The 22,307-nt window shown below is 43.5% G+C and overlaps 1 protein-coding gene across 1 annotated transcript in view; it reads left to right on the top strand.

Annotated features, from left to right (window-relative positions):
* The window catches only part of BBS4 (Bardet-Biedl syndrome 4), a 532,628-nt gene extending 511,733 nt beyond the window's left edge, over positions 1–20,895 (top strand). The window contains exon 16 of the mRNA XM_085643924.1: positions 19,994–20,895. Coding sequence (XP_085500050.1) covers positions 19,994–20,145 — 152 coding nt within the window. The 3' untranslated portion in view covers positions 20,146–20,895. The remainder of the gene's footprint in view (positions 1–19,993) is intronic.
* The last annotated feature ends 1,412 nt before the right edge of the window (positions 20,896–22,307 follow it).

The following is a 22,307-nucleotide window of genomic DNA, read 5'->3' as shown; positions in this document are numbered from 1 at the left end:
TCAACAGTGAAAAACGAAATGGAGATTATTTCACTGTCAGGACATGGTACACACCTTAGTACATGTCCTATTTTCACATGCACTGCACCCTGCCCAGGGGGTACCTTGGACCTACCATAGGGGTGTCTGATGTGCATAGAAAGGGAAGGGTAAGGCCTGGCAATTGGGTGCACTTGTCAAGACAACATGTCAGTTTAACAAACTGCGCGCAGGCACTGCAGTGGCAGACCTGAGTTCCCTCTTTAAGGCTACTGGTGTAGGTGGCACAATTAGTGCTGAAGGCCCACTAGTAGCATTTGCATTATCAGCCCTGGCACACATAGTGCACTCTACTACGGACTTTACTAGTAAGGCAAACATACCAATCATGGACAATAAATTACCATGACACTTTACACAGGGGGCACTTGCACTTTGACACTGATTAGCAGTGGCAACGTGTCCAAAGCATCTAAGTTGGCAACACCATGTCAGAAAAAAGGTCTAGGGGAAAAGCAAAACGTTTAGGTAACTTAAGCCAAAAAGGGACAAGCCCAACAACTACACTCAACCATACACACGAAACTGAGCTTCCCACCCACGCCACGAGAACCCACAACTGTCACGGCTACCCTGAATCAGTCCTCCCACCCCGTTCCCCCTTAGAAAAAAGAAACCCCAAACAAAACAAACCATATAGTGTGATACACTTGGGGGCAGATGTTGCCATCTCCTCTGCATCCCTGCGCCACCATATCTACTCCCCCATTCGCCGTCCACCGTAATAATTACTGCTATGAGGAGTGCTGCATTATAGCCTTTCTGTGAAACTGGTGTAGTACCCTGTGCCAGTTATTCAACTGTCTACCTAAGAAAGACATTTATAGGTTATCCGTCCCCTAGATAACAGTTCCATACAGTTTACAGCAATACAGTACATCTAAATGACAGGGGATGCAACCTAAACAGTGCATTCAAATCACAACATTGATTATCAGTCCCTACCCCACCAGTGTCCCATGGCGTACATGTTGCACTTATAGTACCATCGTTATCCGTGCGATCTCCCTTGGGTGCCAGTTCCAGAACTGTTTATCTGTTCACTTTTCTTGTTCCTCGTCAGTGCCCGGGGAGGTCCTCCGCATGGGTCCGAGAGCTACTAGGTGATCCCTGGCGTTTCAAACGCTACTCCTTATCTATAAGAGAACGCAGAACAGCCTTGGGGTATGTAAAAAAATGAAGCTTACCGTCCGCTCTGACCCTTAATTTGGCGGGATATAGCATACTGTAATCCAAGTTCAATTCTCGAAGTCCCTTTTTGGCAGGGGTGAAGAGCGGTCTTGCTTCCTGTATTCCTGTGAATTCCGGAAATAGAGATAATATCTGCACCCTTGTGACGAAGAGTTCCCAGTTCACACGCTTTTTGTAAGGCCGCATCCCGATCCCTATAGTTCAACAACCTTGCTATTATAGGTCGAGGGAACGATCCCTGGATCAGAAGAGGCACCAGGGTACGATGGGCTCGCTCCACAATAAAGATTTCAGAAAAAAGTATCCCGACCAAGCAGCATGATGAGCAACTTCTCTACGTGCTGTTCCATATTTCCAATATTAGACGACTACGCCACTCCAAAAATGCGAATGTTATTCCGTCTAGATCTAGCTTCAAGATCCTACGCCTTAGCCTGCAATAGGCGCAAAATCTTATATCTTTCTCCATCTGTCCCGGCGTCCGCCCTTACCACATCCTCCATATCAGATATACGTTGCTCCGCTGTGTTGAGCCTGTCACCGTATTTTATCGAGCCGTTCTGACTTCCTGTCCATGCGGAACGACAAAGCGTTGATTTTGCTGTCTATTTTGCTGTATGATGCGTAATGCTTGCTTCAAATCCGTGTCTGCAGCTGCTTCCTGATCATCAGAGTCGGCATCTTGCTCAGTAGATGTGAGATCCCTCGATCTCGTAGTTTTACAAAGATCGAAGTGTAATTTTTTTATTGGAGCTAGTCTGCTTTGCCCATGATGTAATAAGGAACTTCGCAAAGGGGTGCACACTGTGGGCTACTGTGCTGACACAACGAAGCCTTTTTAGACGGCCGATGCAGTCAACTTGTCAGGATCCTAGCATGCCCTACGATCGCTCACTTGACCAGCCCTCCAGCTCTCGCTGCACACCTCCTGTAGGTTTCAAGTAGAGCAGTAGTCCTCCCGACACTAATCGATGGCAGCAGCACCAGGGTGCAATCTTACGCTAAAAACGACCTTGCATGCAGGGATATATTGGTCATATAGGAGTTGGCACTTTGTAGGGTCTTGGCTCTATCCAGCGTGTGCCCAACCGTCCCCTTGGGCCTCAATCTCTGAGCCCCACCAGGATGCCACGAGGGAGTCCGCACAATGTGCGCACCAGCACACTACCCCAGTACCCAGGCACTCAAGAGTCGAGATCGGCAGTCCCAGGCTGTCTGCTCGTGCGGGAGTGCGATAACTATAGCACAGTCACTGGCTCAGCACGTCCTCACAATCACAGTTCTGCACATCAGTGCAATCGCACCGCTACATCCACTCTCGGGTCTCCATGCCCAGCGGGAGCAAAGGTTCTGCAGAGCAGTGAGCACCCGCTAGTTAACCCAGCGCCCCCACTTACTGCTCAAATGGATATCTCAGGAAGGGCTCCCTGCCACGACTCACGGCTGCCTTCGCCGCCCACTGGATCGTAGCGCCTTCTCTGATCCGCTTCTCAGTGTGTCTCCGCTGAGTCCGGCACACCATGATACCTTCAGGATTTGTGCCGCAACAGGAAGGCACGCACCCCCGGCCCTCTCGCTCGGAGTCAGAGCGTAATTTGCTGCTACCCGGTCTGAAGGTCTCACGCTCCTCAACGTCCCGCAGGCGTCGCTGACGGAAACCCTCGCTAGGCAACTCCGATCTGGAAACTGCTGGGCTCACCGGGCAGCGCTCGACAGCAGCTAAGCAGCGACCCCTCACAATAGAGTCACAAACAGGATTTCTGCCAGGATTATGTCGAATTAATAGTGGCGATCGGGAGAGCTAACCTAACTCGTGCCCATCTTGGAGTCAGGCAAGCTTCGCCCCCCCCGGGCTGTGAACATTTAGTAGGAAGCTGGAGAAACTTTGAGAACATTGCAGTTCCTATGCACCATCAGCCACCAATGGTAAGCCCTGCCTCCATATCCTGGTGGTAGCACACCTTCCCAAGGACAGGGCCACCACAGAGCTTCAAAAGACCTCTGCAATCTTTATTGGAGCTCATCAAGCTCCACCCTGTCTTTTGAGGGAATTTATTCTGAGATTGAGGACAAAAATTGTTTTTTAGATATCCTTTATTCTTCACCACTTTAACTTGCTCTATTGGAGAATCATTAGGGTGATGAGGGGTTGCTTGATGAGCCCATGCTTCGATAGTTCCCAAATGTTACATCTACTCGACTGGAAAAAGACTACTTTATGCCAAGATTTAAAGGCTATTCGTACTTGCTACATTGAATCCCATCCTTCATTCCATTCCTTTCTTGCTGCTCCTTTAAGAAGAGGGGTCATCAAGTCAGTGGATTTGTGTACTCTCTCAGATTAAAGAGATGCACAAAGATATTTCCTAACAGAGCTTCTTAATATTGGCTTCATATACATATTTCTGAACCTCATGCAGAGCCTAGTCATGCGTATGTTCAGAGCATATGAGAGCAGGTGGAGAGCATTATTAAAGAAACCATGGATTAGCCCTTCTACACCATATCCAGCATCACCAATGCAAAAATAATCTACAGTTGATTCCACTCTCTCCTTAAGGATTCCCTTTACGCGCAGAATGAACATTTCCACTATGAAATTGTCCACATACTCATAACAAAAATTACCTTTATTCCATTAGCAATATTGGGGAAGGCATTTAACATCAATGCCATCTTTTTACTTTTTAAGACTACTGTTTGTTTTAAAAAAAATTGTATTCAAGTTATGCATTAGTCAAGACCAGCATATTAGATTAGAGTTCATCATATCATATACCACCCACACACCAGAAATGACTGTGAATTTGCATATTTCCAGTGTTACAGGTGTCTTTCAATTTTTTAATATAATAAGCTTCATTTGCTACACAGAATGTTACTCTCTTCCAGGAAAGTACACACAGCAGCTGCTTTATAACTAAACCAACACCCCCCCCCGTCCTTCTCTTGCAAGACTCCAATGTCCCATAGAGGGTCATGCGGTGCTGTAAGTGTTAAAAATACACCCCTTTTATCTAAGTCCTCAATTCGTGGTAGAGTTCAGCTTTATATTTTCTACAAACCCACATGCATTTCTTTCACTTTCAGGTCTGTTGGAATCCACATTCAGGCAGAGATCCCATATGACTTGAAGTCTCTTGCTTATCTTTTGGACCTATCTTCTGTCACCTATCAGTCAGTCAGTCAAAAGTCTTTATTCGGTTTAAGTGCAAACCATAAAAGCATACTACAATATAATGGATAAAAGACGAATTTCATTTCAAGTGATCTATAGCACCTATACACATATAAAAACAACTAAATATACAATTTAAAAAAGAAAAACAATCACAATTAAAAAACATTTAAAAGAGGACACAATTCATTTCCTCAAAGATCTAATGACAACAGATAAAAAATTCGCAATGTTAAAAGTTTCCCAAACATCGGTTAACATTTGAAGATGGAGAAGAGCAGGTCTCACCTGCACAAAACCTTTGTTTTTTAAAATGGGGAGTAAGAAGCGTTTCCTAATGTCAATAAAGTGCTCACAAAAGAAGAGAAAGTGTGTGATATCCTGTTGCGAAAAATTATCACAGGAACAAGGGCCGAGATCCTCTACCCTTTTCCAACCTTTCTTATCTCCAAACAATAGGTGTAATTGATTTAGTCTAAATCTAGTCAATAAAAAACGGTGATTTGCATTTGTGACATATCCTAGGTATGGTTCCATAGATGGTGTTGTTTTACATAGCTGGTGGGCCCTGACAGTAACCTTTGTCAGCTCATTTCCTTCCCGATCCATAGTAGCTATGTACATAAAGGTTTCCTTACACCATTTTATGTCTCCCTTGACTAGGGCTTCTGGTGAATGGTATAATTCAGGTCGACCCAACTTTTTTGCCAGTTTCTGAATGTATTTCAGCCAGGGTATAGATGACCCATGATCTAATAACATACAATCTCTCATAATCGTGCGATTTAACTGTAGATCCGGGTTTAACCAAATGCTAATCCATTTCAATAATGGGGCCAAGGCTATAGAGTCTTCTACAAAACCAATTCCAAGCTCCTGATGGGTGTTATAATTAGCAGTTGAGATCGGAACTGAAAGGAGGTTTTTTAAAAACCTGTCCTCAACAATCTGTATACTTTTAGCATTTTTAATACCCCATTCCTCGGCTCCATACATTGCTAGAGAGAAGCATTTGGCTCTATATACTTGAATAAGAGCCTTCATTGGCCTGGCACCTAACTTCCTGGCAAAACCTAGAACAGCCACAGTCGCTCTAGATAAGACAATCTTTTTGGCTGTTATTTGGGTTACCCAAGAACCTTGATCATCAAAAAGAACGCCCAAGTAGGGAAATGTTGATACCCTGGATAGTGGATGGCCCCCACATTTAAAGGTTTTAATCTTTGAGGATTTTGGTCCAATGGCCATTACATGCGATTTTGAAAAATTGACAGTAAGATCCAATGCCTTCATAAAACCCGCAAATGAGTCTAACAATAACTGAAGTCCCACCCCCGTTCTTGCAAGTAAGGCGGCATCATCCGCATATAAAAGTGCGGGAATTAGACATTTCCCTGCACGCGGAATATCATTACATGAGGTGATTAAAGCATTATCTAATTTGTTTATATATAGGGTAAAGAGCAGGGGTGCCAAGATGCACCCCTGTCTAACTCCATTAGATATGGGTATGTCTTCTGTACAGTTGCCCAATTGGTCATACCGAACCGTGGCCGATAAATCACTATGTAAATCAGCTAAGAAGTAGACGATGTTTTTGTCTACTCCATAGGATAGGAGCAAGGACCACAATTTTGACCTATTTACACGGTCAAAGGCCGATGACAGGTCCATAAAAGCTACCAAAAGGACTCCCTTCTTGGCCACCGTATATTTGCCTATTAATAATTGCAAATTTATACATTGATCTATGGTGCCCATCCCTTTTCTAAATCCATACTGAGCCATGGAGAGTGTTCCTGATTCCTCTAACCAACCTGTCAGTTGGGCAAGGACCACCCTTCCCAGTACTTTCACTGAAGAATCTATTAGGGATATCGGGCGATAGCAACTCGGGTCACCTCTGTCGCCTTTTTTATAAATAGGTATTATAACCGATTTCGCCCAAGTGGGAGGAAGACCCAGTTGACAGGCATTAACGAAGACATTGTATAAAATTTTGGACCACGTTTTTATGTCTGATTTAAAAAGGTCTGCCGGGACTCCATCGGGTCCCGGTGCCTTATTGCTTGTCATTTGCATGATGGCATGTGTAACCTCTAGTTCTGTAAAAGACAGAGTATAATCCTCCAAGTTTAATGTAGGGGCCACCCTTGTCCCATCTCCATCATACACCTGTTTAAAATGACTAAACCATTTTTTTTCTTGAATACCGCAGTCAAGCTCATTATTATTTTTGCCATGAAAAAAAGGCTTATTGACCACGGACCAAAATTTGGCACTATTTTTAATTACATCTATAGATAAGAGTTCATTCCATGCTTCCTCCCTAATTTCATTTTTACGCTTACTCTGAGCTTACTCTGAGCCTTTTTATAAGCTTTCCTGAGTACAGCGATTTCTGTTTTGTCAGATGGCACAGCTTTCAATGCTCTTATTAACTTCCGTTGGGCTATTGAGCAATTATGATCAAACCATTTCTCCCCGTTCATGGGTTGCCCCTTCCATACTTTTTTAAGGTCACTATTGACCTGTAAGCAAATTTTACCATAGGCTACCAGGACCTCATCACCAGTAATCCCGTCTTTCAAGCAGGTAGACATTTCCTCCCCAACCTTTCCCAACAAATTTTCATTAAAGTCCTTCGGTACCACTCGGCACCATTTCAGGCGACGTGTTTGGTCAATGGGCCTTATGTCCAAAATTCCAGCGGCGAGAGTGTCAGATTCTCTTTTCCTTAAGTCGTCAGACAGGGTCAACTGGACAGAATTATGGTCACCATAAATAGACCAGTTGACCCTGTACTGACTCACACTATCTACTAGAATTGTACTAACAAAAATATAGTCAATGGTAGAGCCCAAGCGGGATAAACCAAAGCATTTCCAGCGAGGAGCTCCTCTAAGTACATGCCCTGCGGGGTGTGTTCAAAATGAATATTTTCCTGGTTTGATGGACCTAAGCTGTCCCACACAAAGCAATTGCTAAAACAACGATGAACATTAAAATCTCCGAGCACTATAACCGAATAGGGATTCTTATTATTATCATTATAGATTTCCAAGAAATCATGAAGACTGACTAAATGTTCATTTGGCGTACTCTTAGCAAAAGAATTATAAAAATTAACAATAAGCCAATTCCCGTTTGAGTTGGTTTGAATTTCTACAGCAAGGCAATAAGGCGAACCTGTCTCCACTTTACTATAAGTACCCTCAATTTTCAAAGAAATGAGGGTTAAGAGTCCGCCTTTTGCCCTCCCCCTGCAAGAGGCCACCGCAGCGGACCAAAAAGCAGAATACCCATCCAACAAAAAGGTACTTTCCGTATCCCAGGTCTCTTGTAGCCCAATAATTTCACAGCCTAATAAGCAGTCCCTCCACAGGGGATCTTGCGCTTTACTATTAAGAAGTGCTATATTCCAACTAAGGACCCTCGTACCTACAAACTGGGATGGCACACCAGCTGAGCTATCCATATTTCCATCATTAGCATTCATTTCCACAGTCATAATATTTGGGATGCCCTCCACCCCCGTACATAATTGAATTTCGTTTATCCCCTGGTCCTCCTCCATGGTCAGAGTGGGAGCTTCCATAATAGATATAGAAGGATCCCAATCAAAATCGAGTCAATCATTTGAGTCTAAATCACTCAAAGGTTGAAAACGATTATATGTCGCAACACCATGGAATGACTGCCCTTCGGACATAAGTACTCTGCCCCTCGAGGGATCATTAATAGGATGCTTTGTTTGATGCCTATAGAAGTATCCCAATGGGCGGAGAGTGATACCCTGGTCAGTGTGAGGGAGCAAAGAGGCTCTTAACAGGGTATTATTAACCAGGTATGGATTTCTGAAATTTATTATGACACAATCCCCCTTAGTGTTCTTACGTGAGTGCCCTATCCATGAGACTCTCCTGGTAGTTAATATCTGATGTGAAAATTGTACAGGGAACCCACACTGTTTATTTAGCCACGAAACAGATTTATTCTTAAGAGAATCGTGGGATTCTGATTTATTTGTCAGGTCACCATCCGGCAAAGGTGGGACATTTGTCAATACTACCACAAAAGGGGCACACTCAGGGGGTAAATCTGGTTGTGCCCCTACCATACGCATAATCCTGGTTTCCCTCTTACTCTTTGGGCAAATGTCCAAAGGTGTAATATTATTAACTTGTGTCATAGATACAACATCTGGGGATTCAGCAGGATTTAATACTTCCTTTGTGAAATTATGTGGCTCAATAGTTCCGCAGGTACCCCCAGCTGCAGTACTAGCTTTTACAGATGAACTACTGCGAGGGCCCAGAAGGTTTCGTAGACTAGCAATTTCTGCCGATAGTTCACCAATTTTGGTTACTAAGGGTTCGACTATCTTAAGAATTTTAGCCTCCATAATGGCAACCAGACAATCTAATTGTTCGGGATCTATTTTTGTTTTGGGGTTATTAGGTGGAACTTCCCTCAAAGTATCCCCCGTTATAGGCACAGGGCCTGTTTTTTTGTGACTACTTCGACCACCTCCCCGTTTAGATTGTATAAGTTTACGGGGTCTCAGGACTCTCTGCATTGCCGGAACCAAAGACTCCTCTGATGGAGCCTCATTAATGTCTTTTGGGACGTCCATATTGGCTTCGATCAGCTCTAAATCAGCAGAAAGAGGGGTTAGATCTACCAGAGTTACCGGGTCATGATTTTCAATGCTACAGCTCACACCATGAGATGGCGGAGATGATGTAATGGGCGCGCTGATCAATAAAGGGGAAATGGTGGTGGGAGTGGAACCCTGTCCTAATGATTTACGTCTTTCACTATTTATTTTAGTGACCACTTTTACTAAATAATTATCTAGTGTAGTAGCAGTGGAGGATTTGTTTCCTACCGTGGGTTTCGACATGTTCATTGATACCTCAGGATTTTAAAAATGAATTAAACAATAGCAGGATGTAATAACACCTACACAACATAAGAGTTAGCCAAAATAGTTCAGTTAAAAAGCATCAAGCAGTTTCTTATCCTGCACAATAACGCCTCCGTTTGTGGGGCAATACAGGTCACCAAGTCCAGCTAATCTCGGATGAATACCTGACACCTTAATGACGTGGCCCGTCCCGGCCTCACTCGGTCCTCTGAGGGCCTCAGAGGGCCCGCCCTTTGCCCGGGCTTAGCCCGGCCCGTCCCGCGAAGCGGTCCGCAGGGAAGTTTATATCCGCCTCCTGGCGCTTTCGCTGCGCGTCACAAGCACGCCGCCGCTGAGGCTACCGGGATTTGGAGTCCCGGGGCGGCGACGCGGCGATTTCAGTTTCCAGGACTCTGTCACACCCTTGACTCTTGGCGGTGGCGGCGTGGACCAGATTGCTGCAGTTCAGGTAGGTGGTTTGTTCCTTTGCTCCCCCCGCTCCGCCGTCCGCAGGGAAGTTTATATCCGCCTCCTGGCGCTTTCGCTGCGCGTCACGAGCGCGCCGCCGCTGAGGCTACCGGGATTTGGAGTCCCGGGGCGGCGACGCGGCGATTTTAGTTTCCAGGACTCTGTCACACCCTTGACTCTTGGCGGTGGCGGCGTGGACCAGATTGCTGCAGTTCAGGTAGGTGGTTTGTTCCTTTGCTCCCCCCGCTCCGCCGTCCGCAGGGAAGTTTATATCCGCCTCCTGGCGCTTTCGCTGCGCGTCACAAGCACGCCGCCGCTGAGGCTACCGGGATTTGGAGTCCCGGGGCGGCGACGCGGCGATTTCAGTTTCCAGGACTCTGTCACACCCTTGACTCTTGGCGGTGGCGGCGTGGACCAGATTGCTGCAGTTCAGGTAGGTGGTTTGTTCCTTTGCTCCCCCCACCTATCAAAAAGCTCTGTTTGGTTGATGAGGTATGAGCCACATTACCCGTGAGTCAATAAGCATTTTGCCGAATCCTCTCTTTCGTAATATTAAGTATTAAAACATTCACTAAACCACCTCCCCCCACCCGTTATCAAACTCTCAGTACTATATTTTACTCAGATGGCCCACATGACACTTAAAGTATTCAAAACAACCACTGATCCTCTTTGTACACCTACAATGACCAACTCAGAGAGAGGGGGACAGTTAGCATCAAGCTTTGTACTAGAGTCTTATGCCAGAGAATTAGACATTAGATCTGGCCCGTCATCTTTAGCTTGTTTGGAACGGTCATATATGGTAGAGATTCTAGTCTCAGATTCCTTATCATAGAATATTATCCAGGCATCAGACTGGATCTGGAAAATCTTGAGCAGTACCTATGCGTTCCAGTGGGTGGGGCAAGTCGGCTCTGCGTTGGCTGGGTAGGCGTCCTGTGCACCGAATGTGACGTGCGCAGTGCCTAAACAAGCGCCACATTAGCATACTGACATCAGTTCTTTTCTTTTCGCCCCATCTGCGCAGATCTGGAAGAGCTCCCTCAGTCTCTTTTTGACTGCTTATTTTGACTGTGTTTGTGCCTTAGGGATGTCCCTTAAGAAACCTGTGGGTTTAAAACCTTGTGGAGCCTGTCACAGGCAGATGTCTGTGACAAACCGTAGTAAACTGGGCTTTTGCTGCAGTTATCCCCTCACTTTGTGCCCCTTTTTTATCTACTCGATTCTGAGTTTCGACTGACAGTGCACTGAGGCCTGCTAACCAGACCTCCGTACCAGTGATCCTTCCCCAAAACAAGATGTTATCTAATTGTGCTACAATTGGCTAAGGACTTGAGCATCCCTGCAAGTCCTTAGTAAATGGTACCTAGGACATGAGTGCTAAAGAGGGTCCCAAATTGGCTGCAGCATATCTTATGCCACCCTAAGGGACCCACACACATATTCCACAAAGACTGCAATTGCAGGCTGCGTGACATGGTGCAAGCCATAAGTGAAAACATGACACCGCACACTCCTGTGTGTCATGCCAAAGTCACTGTATCTAATATATGTAAGTCACTCCTACAGCAGGCCTTGTAGCCCTAGGGCAGGGTGCATTATATTTTATGTGAGGACATATAAGCATGAATAGATATGCCCCTGTGTTGTCTAGATCTATTACTGGATAGTGCGAGTGAGCAGGGAAACCATCTTAAGGTATGTACTGTGCACTGGTCAAAACGAGCTCCCCACCTACATAATATCTTCACTGAAATATATGGTGTTTGGTATCAAACACCTTGTATCGATAAATCCATTCTGATTCCAGTGATTGATTTATCAATACATGCACCCATAGAGAACCCTAGAAGTATCCCCTGAAACCTACCAGCCCTCTAGTTTAATGGCTGACTGGTACAATCCAGCCTGCCGCCGCAGACGAGTCTGTGACCCCCTGGGGTACTGGTGGAGGGGAGGGGGGGGGGGGGGAACGGTAAAATATAAATAAATAAAAGAAAAACTTACCTTGCCATGCCAGTTCCACGTCCGTTCCTTTGTTTCCAGACTTTTGTACACTGATCCGTTGCACCACTCCCTTTATTCAGTTGACAAATTCAGTTTGTATATATTTTCCAGTGTCAAAGGAACAATGTTGCCTTCGAAGGCAACAGAGCTAAGCCCCATTCTTCGACACCAGCTTAGAAAACATTTCGATGTCAGAAAGAGATAACCACCTAGTGTTTGAATTGCCCAGTTTGAAATTGGAAAATCTTGGATCGGTCCCAGCTTCCCTGCTAAATTAACAGTCTCTCAGAATAGGACCATTTGCACTCAGTGCCGCCGTAAAGGGAGCAGGAGTAACCTTAGACCATTTCTGCGTTTTGTAATGGTCTCATGGTGACGTAGGTAGAGGAGCAGACCTGGAAGGGAAGAACAAAGAGGTCTGACCATACCACAGGCATGGGGGAGCCACGCTTACACAGGCGGATTTGGCGAATATAGGATCTAAAGTATAGGCATGTTTATGAGTAGGAACATGGACCAATTGAGTGAATTACAGTGTATCTAAGTTTTCAATACGGGGCACTACCGAGCGAGATGTGGCTTTTCGAAGTGCAAATTGAGCTCATTCAATTTAGAATAATGCAAAAAAAATTAGAATATGGCAGTGCATAAGTGGATAGAGATAGTAAGAAGAGTGAAGAGGACCACCTCGCAGCCCTTAATCTCCACTTCTGAGAAGGTACATGAGATATGCCATTTGAAAATTACCGCTATCTCTCCTCCCCGTTTGGTTAATCTGTCACGTCTCATGATTGCATAGTCCTGTAGAATAGCATCAAGGATGTCAGGAGCCGACTGCACTTTTAGCCAGGTTTCGGCAAAGAAACGCGCATCCAGCTGTGGATCATCAAGTCATATATCTGTATTATGCTTCGGTAGGGAGTGGCAGTTCAGTAAGTAGCACTGTGCTGCATGTGAGGTATGTCCAAAGTTGCTTCCCTCGAGTCTCTCAGTTGTAGGACTTGAGAAGATGAACCCACACTTACCACAATCTGTTTCACTCCTGGAGACATCCATAGAGTGTTTGCAGTCTTCAGCAATAGAAGAAACAGGTTGGAGAATCTCCTTAACATTGTATCGCATAATGGCTGGTTCTGAACCAGCAGGGGTCCTGGCTACTGGCAATGTCCAGCTGGGGACAGATTGCCTTGCCAGCATCCCTCGAGTGTTTACTAAGCTGATTGTAGTGGATGCTGCCCACCTTTGGAGGTTTGGAATACCAGTTTTCCCGTACCTCATCGACTTGCTGTTGAAGACAGGTTCATCACAGTCAGTGGTAGACCTCCTCCAAGTAAATGGCTACCCTCCTGCCACCGTTGGTGATTTGACGAACAAGCAGAAGTCACACCTTACTCTCTTCACAGTGGCTTCCTTTCACAGGAGCCGCTGTGGTGCAACTAAGGCCCTTTCCTCTGTCACAAAGAGTGCAGGGCATTTGGGCTATAATCCTGATGTTTTAGCCACAGTCCTGAATCTCGGTGAGAGAAGCTATGTGGCTTCTGGGCCTAAGGCATCCTTCTCAACCTCATCAGGTAGCATATGCTGGTCGTGCAAGGAGATCTTAAAATTGCAGTGGGTCCAGCACAATTGAAACCTGTCAGATGTCATCCTAGTTTGGGAGAAGACTGAACATTTTCGGCAGTGGTGGGTGCTTCACTGCAACCTGACCAGCGGCCGACCCTTCCCCTACCCAGAGATGACGGTGGTGATGGAGGAATCCCTGCTGCATTTGGGCAGTCATCTGGAACTCAAGAAGAGATCAGAGGATTGGTCTTTGGCAGAAAATCAGTTCCACTTAAATCTGTTAGGTCTGTGAGCCATTTGCTTGCCGTTGAAGGCCTTCCTGTGTCCATCACGGGAAAGCTGGTACAGGCTCTCACCCACAACACCACTGCCATGTGGTACTGCAAGCCGGTGGAGTGGGGTTCTGGGTCCTGTGTCAAAAGGCACTGCTTCTCTTGACTTGCCTGGGGCGTCAGGGCATTTCCCTGGTAATGAGCCACCAAGAATGGTGGTTGCAGGAATCTTCCGATAGTGAGGAGAGCCCTGGCTGGATCTCTTTGCCACTGTCGAGAACATGCAGTGACATGACATATGTACGTTGGAGTTCCCAAGCACGCTACCTCTAGGATTCTCATTCAGGCTAGAGTCATGGACTCCTGTACAACTTTCTGCCATTGCCTCTTCTGCCCCTTCTGAAGAAGATCAAGAATGACCTGGCCCAAGTCATCCTAGTGGCTCTGGATTGGGCCAGGAGAGTGTCGTATCCAGATCTTCTGGGTTTTTAACATTTGTCCACCATTCAGGCTACCTTTTTTTAGGATCTTCCATCACAGCAGCAGGGCAGGGTTCTGCACCTGAACCTGCGCAGTCTACACCTCCATGCTTAGAGATTGAGTGCCAGGTGGACACTGGGAGAAAATTTGTGGCCTGGTGGTGAGTCTGTAACACAGACCTCTTAAAAGCCAAACTGTCAAAAGAATTGCTGTTTGGTTAGTCGTTGTCCCAAGCAAGGTCTTGCAGTGGGCCTTATTAAAGGCTATTTGTCGGTCCTATCAACCTTTTTGCGTTTGCTGGACCTTACGATCTTGTTTCCATTCCGTGTTGTAAAGCATTTTACTAAAGGTTTAATACACCTGTTCCTTCACAAACCGTTAGCGATGCCACAGTAGGATCTCAATTGGGTCCCAACTATCCTTATGTGTACCCCCTGTAGACCCATGCACAGCTGCGCATTCTTACTCTCAAACAGTCTTTCTCATTGAAATCACTTCAGCTTGTCACATGAGTGAGCTCTAGGCTCTATCTGTACAGCACTTTACACCACCTTTTTGCTAAACAAGCTAGCATTGAGATCCAGCGCAGCCGTCTTACCAAAAGTTGTGAGTCCGTATCATATTGGGTAATTCATCACCCTCCCAACATTCTTTGTTACACCTCAGCCCTCGGAAGAGGAGGAGAAACTCCGTCAACTGAATTCCAAGAGTGCCCTGTTCTTTTATTTTGATCACACTAAATACCTTTAGGTGGATGATCAGCTCTTTGTGGGACTCTCTCAACCAAAAAAAGGCAAGATAAGTGCAGAAAAGGACTCTTTCCCAGTGGAAAGTCCTCAGCATTGACCTACTACGCATGGGCCAAGAAGCAGCCACAGGGAAGGCTGAGGGCTTTTTTCACTAGGACCATGGCTGTCACACTGCATTGGTACATGGAGTGCCTGTTGTGTACATCTGCTAGGCTGCGACGTGGTGTCTGAGGACACTTTCACAAAGCACTACTGCCTTTACAGCCAGGTCCAACATTAAGGGCGTTTTGCCTTTGGGTGCTGCCGGCTCACTCCATAGACCCTCCACTATTGGGCAGTGCAGCTTTGGGTTTTGTCTAACGGTGAGAAATCTGCTTTTAGAAGCATCCATCAGAAGGACAAGTTACTTACTTTCAGTAATGCTCTTTCTGGTGGATACTTTATGTAACAGCAGATTCATCGCTTTCTTCTCACCTCCCTGTTCTGTGTAGTGGTCTATTTTTACCATCTAAAAAGGTCCCAAATTCTAGATCAGCACCCTGATACCTCTATTCGATTTGTGCTCTGTTAAAGGGCACAGAGAGGGTCCAAGCGAGAAACAGACGCAGACATGCAGAGGTGGCACTTACATGGGGAGCTGCATGACGCCACCGAGCAGTGTGTTGAAACACTTCCATGAAAACTTCCATATCCAATCTAGTGCTTTGTGGAATAGTCTATAGGTGAAAAATGCTGATTCTCAAAGTCTAGGTAAGTAGAGAATTATGATTTTATTAAAGACAAGGAGGGGAGTATTATGAATTATCCTTTTTATTTACCGCTCTACAGCTTTTTAAAAAACATCAGAATATAGAACCTTATATGAACACACATAGGCAATCAAGAAAAGCGGCTTGATAGTATTTCTGCATATAGGAAAGTGCCAGACTCGTATAAATCCTCTGTCCTCCATATTCTCCCTTTTTTGATTGCTGTAATGTAGGAGAAACAACTCTCATTAATTTTGCTTGTTGCAAAAGAAAAACCCCAACCGCCTCATTGACTCTGTTAAGAAAAAATAAATAATAAATGCACTGACTCATGAATTATCCAAAACCATAACAAAGTATATCCTTTGTAATGGAATCAATACACAAAAATCATTCCTTTTGATATTTTCTGTCTTTTTAAAATATTGTGATAAATGCTGTTAGGAAACATATAGCTTTCCCAACAAATCCAACAGGGGTGGGGTAGGAGGGATAATGCTGGCCTTCTTGTCTTTAATAAAATCCCAAATCTAAACTCACCTAGGCTTTGAGAATCTGCATTTTATGGCAAGATGGGAGGCTAGTATTATGCATGTTTTAATTCTTTCAGTGCAAAGCTTAATACAGCTTTTAATGATTTAAAATGAAATCAATAACACTGAATGGACTGATCTGCCACCTTCATAATATCCTCTAATCTTCCTCCAGTACTAAGTCTCCAAAGGAATACACTTTAAAACAGACAACCACCAGCTTCCCTAATGACCGTGTTGATCCACATGCAGTAGTTGAAGATGAAACGCATCAATAGGTTTTACCTTAGAAATGAACAATTGATGCACACATACTCCTCTGTTCTCTAGAATACTTTTCTCATGCTCTTTCATACATCTTATGACTCACAACTTTGGATGATAATCAGATTTCGGATAAAACACAGACTCCAACAGTTTTAGTCCTTTTCCAGATTTAAAAAACACACCATTTGGTTAATTAAACCTACTACTTAATTCTAGTACTTTTACATCAGACGCTTGTCTACTGAATATAAGACAAAGAAAAATTTCTATGTCAGTTCCCTGAGAACTAAAAACTTATTTGCAGGCTATCCTTCAAACAGCTTAAATATTAAATGAACATATCATAGACTTTCATTTCTAGAACATGGTGGTCTCTTCAGAGAAATCCTTTTCATGACACTACATATCAAAGAACTTCTTACTGAAACATCATCAACTAGAGAATGGCCTGTAGCTATAGCCGATCTGTCACAATCAATGGGCCTATAATTAACAGTTTCCAAATAAATCCACAAAAAATCACTGTAATTTCTTTGTTAGCCTCCACTGTATCCAAACTCCTTCCCATACACCAACAAACACAAACTTTCAGGCATTTCTATATTTATTCTTTGTTCCTGGCACGCATAATTCACTGAGGAGTTCCAAATCTTCTCAGGAAAGATTTCTAAATCTCCCAGAATTCCTGAAATCTTCCAAACTAGAAGGTTAAACACTCCTGACTCTCTGTGGGTGCTTTTCTGCTGCCACACCTTCTAACAAACCTCTGCATGTTTGAATTAGGGAAGCTATTTCATTGACAATTACAGAAAGGAACCGAGCCTGAGCTATCCATAAATAATTCACCAAACCTATTTGACAATTCTGCCTCTTCCCATTTTACAATATCTCCTGTATCAGTATTAACTGAGGGAATGCATGACACTTCAAATCCCTCTAATTGTGAGTGCATGCTTCCACTGCCTGAGCTCCCGGATCTGGACGCCAACTGAATACCTTTCTAACTGGCATGTAAAACATGATGCAAACTGATACACTTCTAATGGTCCCTAGTCCGTCTGAATCTTCAACAATATCTCCCTCTTCAACTTCCACTAGCTGTATTCTACCAAAAATACCTGCCAAACACTGAGCTCTCAAACTTATCCTGTGTCCAAACAGAATTCCCACATTTCCTTCACAATTGCAGACAGTCTCCTTGATCTATTTATTCCCAACCTGTTTATATATGTCTCTCCCATCATGTTGTTCATCCTCAACAACAGTGAACAACCTTGAATGTGCCTCTGAAAACTGCAAATTGCAAAAACTCCCACTTGTCAATTCTAAAAAATCTATGTTCCTCCTTCCCCTCCTTTTTTGCATATTCCCCCTGCTTCTTAATCTAGTAACATTGCATTCCATCCAACTCCATTATAAAATCTGGGGCTCCTCCAAAAAGCGAACTACTGTTCCATGTCTCCCTAGTTTTGAACCACCATAACAACTCTTCCCTCGCCTATTCCGAAAACAAATATCTTGGCCCTGTACCAAACCCTCTTTTCTAATCCATAATTTAAAAAAAAAAAGGGTAAGACTTTGTTGTGCAGTGGACCTGGAAACATAGTATTGAAGAAGACAAAAGCCCAATTACTCAGGAATAAACTCATCTCCCCCAATTCAACAAATGCAACACCCCCTGATTTATCTTCATTACTTTTTTCTATAATAGCTAGAGCTGAACCTTTACAGTGTCTTCCCTGAATCGCACTGATTTTTTTCTTGATTCACAATAAAATCCAAATTCTATATAAGAGACTTTGCTAGATCCAAATGAGTCCTCAGAGAACTTAGTCCTGACTCATTATCAACATTTTGACTACAAATACAATAATTTACCAACATGCTCTCTCAAATATTCTACCACTGGTGTCAGAATCTTCGAAAAACACCAGGGTGCCTAAGAAAGTCCAAATGGTCAAAATATGAACTGATAAATTGTTCATTCCGTTTGTATTGTAGACATTTCTGACTCTCTTCTGTCTGAAATATAAAATATCAATCCTTTAGGTGTAACTTCATGATCGAATCTCCTCCCCGTAATGATTCTCGCCTTCTGTCTTGAAATGTATGTAAACTACAAATACGTTATTCCTCATATTTATCACAGGGCGCCAGCCCTTGCTCTTCTTTGTCACCAAGAAGAATATGCTCACACTCTTTTTTTTCTTTTCGTACCTTTAATATTGAGCCTTTTTGCAACATCTGAAATACTTTGGTTTCTACAATACTCATTAATTCTTCCTGAAACAGTAATTCGCTAGATTCCTTTAGCTGTCAGGGTGTGATACATATTTCTGATACATACAACTTACAACATCTAACACCCATGGATCTTCTGTTATGATCTGCCAATATGTCCAGAGCCTGCTCAGCCTTCCTTCCACCTTTCCATGGGGAAAAACCGAAATGGTCAACACTCACCCTGGGTTGAGTTTTTGTATTGGTAGTGGTCTCTTGGCCTCTGCTTCTGCCCATTTTCCTTATCCAAGGCAGTGTTTGCCGTCTTGCTTCCCTCCTCTTCATCCAATCGAGGTTCCATAGATTGGACCACAGGTATGCAGTGACCTATTACACTAGCCATACCAGATAGGGCAGAGTGGATGATCAGCTCTGTCAGCTTTGCAAGAGTTAAGATGGGCGTGGCTGTGACCAAACGCCTAATTTCACATTGGGTCATATTCTGCACCAATATGTGCTGTGAATTCCTTGCAGGCATAAATGCGTGCATTTTCAGTAGCTCACAGATGTTTAAAGCATAAAATACCTTTGTTGATTGGCACGTTTTCTTGATAATTAAATTCTAACTTCGAACAATATGACATGCTAAATGTCCTACAAAAGTTTATAAATTAAACATTAGACTTAAACTGTCTCCCAGGATTAAACTTTGTGAGAGCTTGGCAAGGACTGCCATGTAAGTTTTTGCTATGCCGATTTTGCAACATCAGTGGTATCCCTTGAGCTTCACTTTCATCGCTAGAAATTGTCAGTTACAATCGAGAATTTGTCTCTGATGTGAAATAGATAATTAGGATTGTAACTGTTTATTCACTTCTGTGAACAAAGTACATGGATGCGTGATTCATTTTGTGATACTTGTTTTAATATTTTTCTGGAGATAGTAGGTGATTTGTATCTTTTTTAAACTGCAAATAAACATAACGTTGAACACAATACATAAATTAAATAACACTTAGCCCAGACAGAACTTTGCACTTCTTTAATTTGAATGAAGAAAGGTTGCTTAACGCAAAGTTACGTTTTTACGAATGACTAAAGGGATAAAGTAGCAGGAAATATATTGTAAGCAGTATAATGTATTCAGACTTGCAGATTGGAAACTTTGGGCAGCTATTAGGTGGTGGTGTGTGTTATACGATTTGTCTGTACAGTTGTTAACCTCATCTTCGAGTTTGTTTAAAGCAGTTAAAAGACCAGTAATACGTTGCTGATATTGCACAGATTCCCATGTAATATACTGTTAGCTGAAATGTAGCATTCATATTTGGCCCTGAGTTGATGGATTTTGTTTGCTTTCTTCAGGTGGTGTGGCTCCCTCGCAGCTCTCCAAGCCTCCTTCACTGCCTCTTGAACCTGAACCTGGACCAGATGTCAACTCTGAAGCCCCTCCAGCAGAGAGACAGGATCCCGAAAGGCACAAAGACCGCAGCAAGAGTCGCCTGTTGGCAGAGTGAAGAAACCATCTCCAAAGAGTTGTATTGGAGGTTCGAGAGCCAATATTCAACTTCTCGTCCTGGCATTAGATATTTTTAGTATCGTGTTAGAGAGACGAAAACAATGCTTCAGTGCTTCAGTGTAAGCCAAGCTGGAATGTAGATGTGACAGTACCCTATGGTATCGAAAACATGCTGTTGGAGTGACCTGGGATCAGAAATTGTCGCACGATGCAAGCTGTGGTGCTCCACAAGTAGTCACTGTCGGCCCTCCTGCAGCCCAGAAAGCAAGTGGTTTCCATTTTCGACATTCGTTAGGTGTTGCTGCAAGACCAGCACATATGTGTCGCACAAGACCCCTACTTCTGTGCCAGGGCAGAAGGTGTCCTTGAGAGAGAAGCACTTGGCTGCCTTAGGACCGCGTTCTGTACCACTCTAAGCTCTCCTCTTCCAGTGATTGAAATATCCCTTAGCACCAATGCTAGCAAGTACATGTATTGACTTTATTTGAATATTATGATGTCTTGGGCATTGTAGTGCTTTGCAGATTTGCAAATGCTGCAAAGGTCATGGTCATAAAGAGACAATAAAAAGTAATAAAACATGGCATAGTAGACCGTGGGATTTGCTGAATGTCTACTAGCATGGAATTCCACATGTTTGTGACACATTATGAAAAAGGAATTTTTTTCACATGGGTGTTAATAACATTACTGCATCATGAGACATTCGTCCATATTAATAAACAATATATATCATTGCCTATGAAAAGGATTCAGAACTCTGGGGTGAAGAAACCTATAAGCTGTTTTAACAAAACGTTAATCTTTTCTTAAAGCAGGATTTCCTTTTAAATCAGAAAAAACTATTTGAGCTTACACTTGGCTTAGTTATTAAATTAGAAGGTGAGAAAATAATATGAATTTATCTTCTCTAATACAAAAAATTAAGGGAAGGAACTGGGCAGATAGGCAGCAAAGCCTCTTATTAAGGATACGTTTCAAAATCCTTTTAAAGCAGCTGAAAAGCTCCATCAGTCTAGAATGCAATACAGATACCTCTGGAGACCAATACTTTTTTTGTGTTTTGTGAAGTAGGAGACCTACAACTTATCTATATTCAGCTTGGGGATATGTTTTGGAATTTATTTTTTAAGTGATGAAGACACAAAGTAGGCGATACAATGGCACATTAAGTTTTTTGTTCTCGATGTTTTATCATATAGAAACATAAGTATTTAATAAACTCTGTTCATTGATAGAACATCTATGTAAAAAATTTCACATTTACAGCCCACAGAATAATACCACTTCATCAAGGCTCTATATTTTAAGTTTCAAAATTGGGTCACATTTAGTATTATTGTATTCAGTACTGATGCAATTTGTTTTCTTCTTCAGATCTCGATTCCTACTGCGCGTTTCCTGTGCGTAATCAAATTGTGGATCTTTAATATAAAATAATCACCAGGAATTGACAAGAAATACACTAGAGAGAATAACATGTTGTGCAGTGTACTACCGAAGATCCAAGAGGGTGGTGCTTATGTGAGATGATGATAGAGCAATACTTCATGACAGGTGAGAACTTCAGGACCCAAGTAATATACAGTGAGAGATACCTGTAGCAAAGGAATGAGCTCTGTGGCTGGGCCAGAGGCGGGTGACAGCAAAAATGCTGATCAGAGTGGGTGGTGAACCAACTGAAGTGTTGTAAGCCCCTCTTTAGCTTTCTTCGTCCTTTGACAGGTTTACAGTGATGGAGCTGCAAAGTTTGCACTGGAGGATCAAGGGTGGTCATCTCATCTGACCCTCGAATGCTCACAATAAGGTGCAGAAGGAAGGGCAGCCTGGGTCTCGAGGAGCAGCTACAAGGCCAATGGAGGGCGCACAGAACACTAAGCAATTCTTCCAGCTTAGAGGCACCTCTACAGATTAACTCCCTGTGGAGATTTATCTTTTCTAAAGATAACAAAATGGCTATGAAAGCCATAAACCAGATGCATAATAAGCTGCATACAATTGATCAAAGAATTCTGATGTCGCTAATGAAATTGGAAAAAGCGGAGATGCATCCGAATGAGGGGAGGATGGACATTGTGGAAGTTTCAGAACAGAATCTGATGATAGACTCCATGAAGACCAACATATTTCTACACTGTGCAATTAAAACAATCAATCAGT

This window comes from Triturus cristatus, chromosome 3_1, assembly GCF_964204655.1.
Source record: "Triturus cristatus chromosome 3_1, aTriCri1.1, whole genome shotgun sequence".
Taxonomy (NCBI): domain Eukaryota; kingdom Metazoa; phylum Chordata; class Amphibia; order Caudata; family Salamandridae; genus Triturus; species Triturus cristatus.
This window is presented reverse-complemented; position numbering and strand designations above follow the sequence as displayed.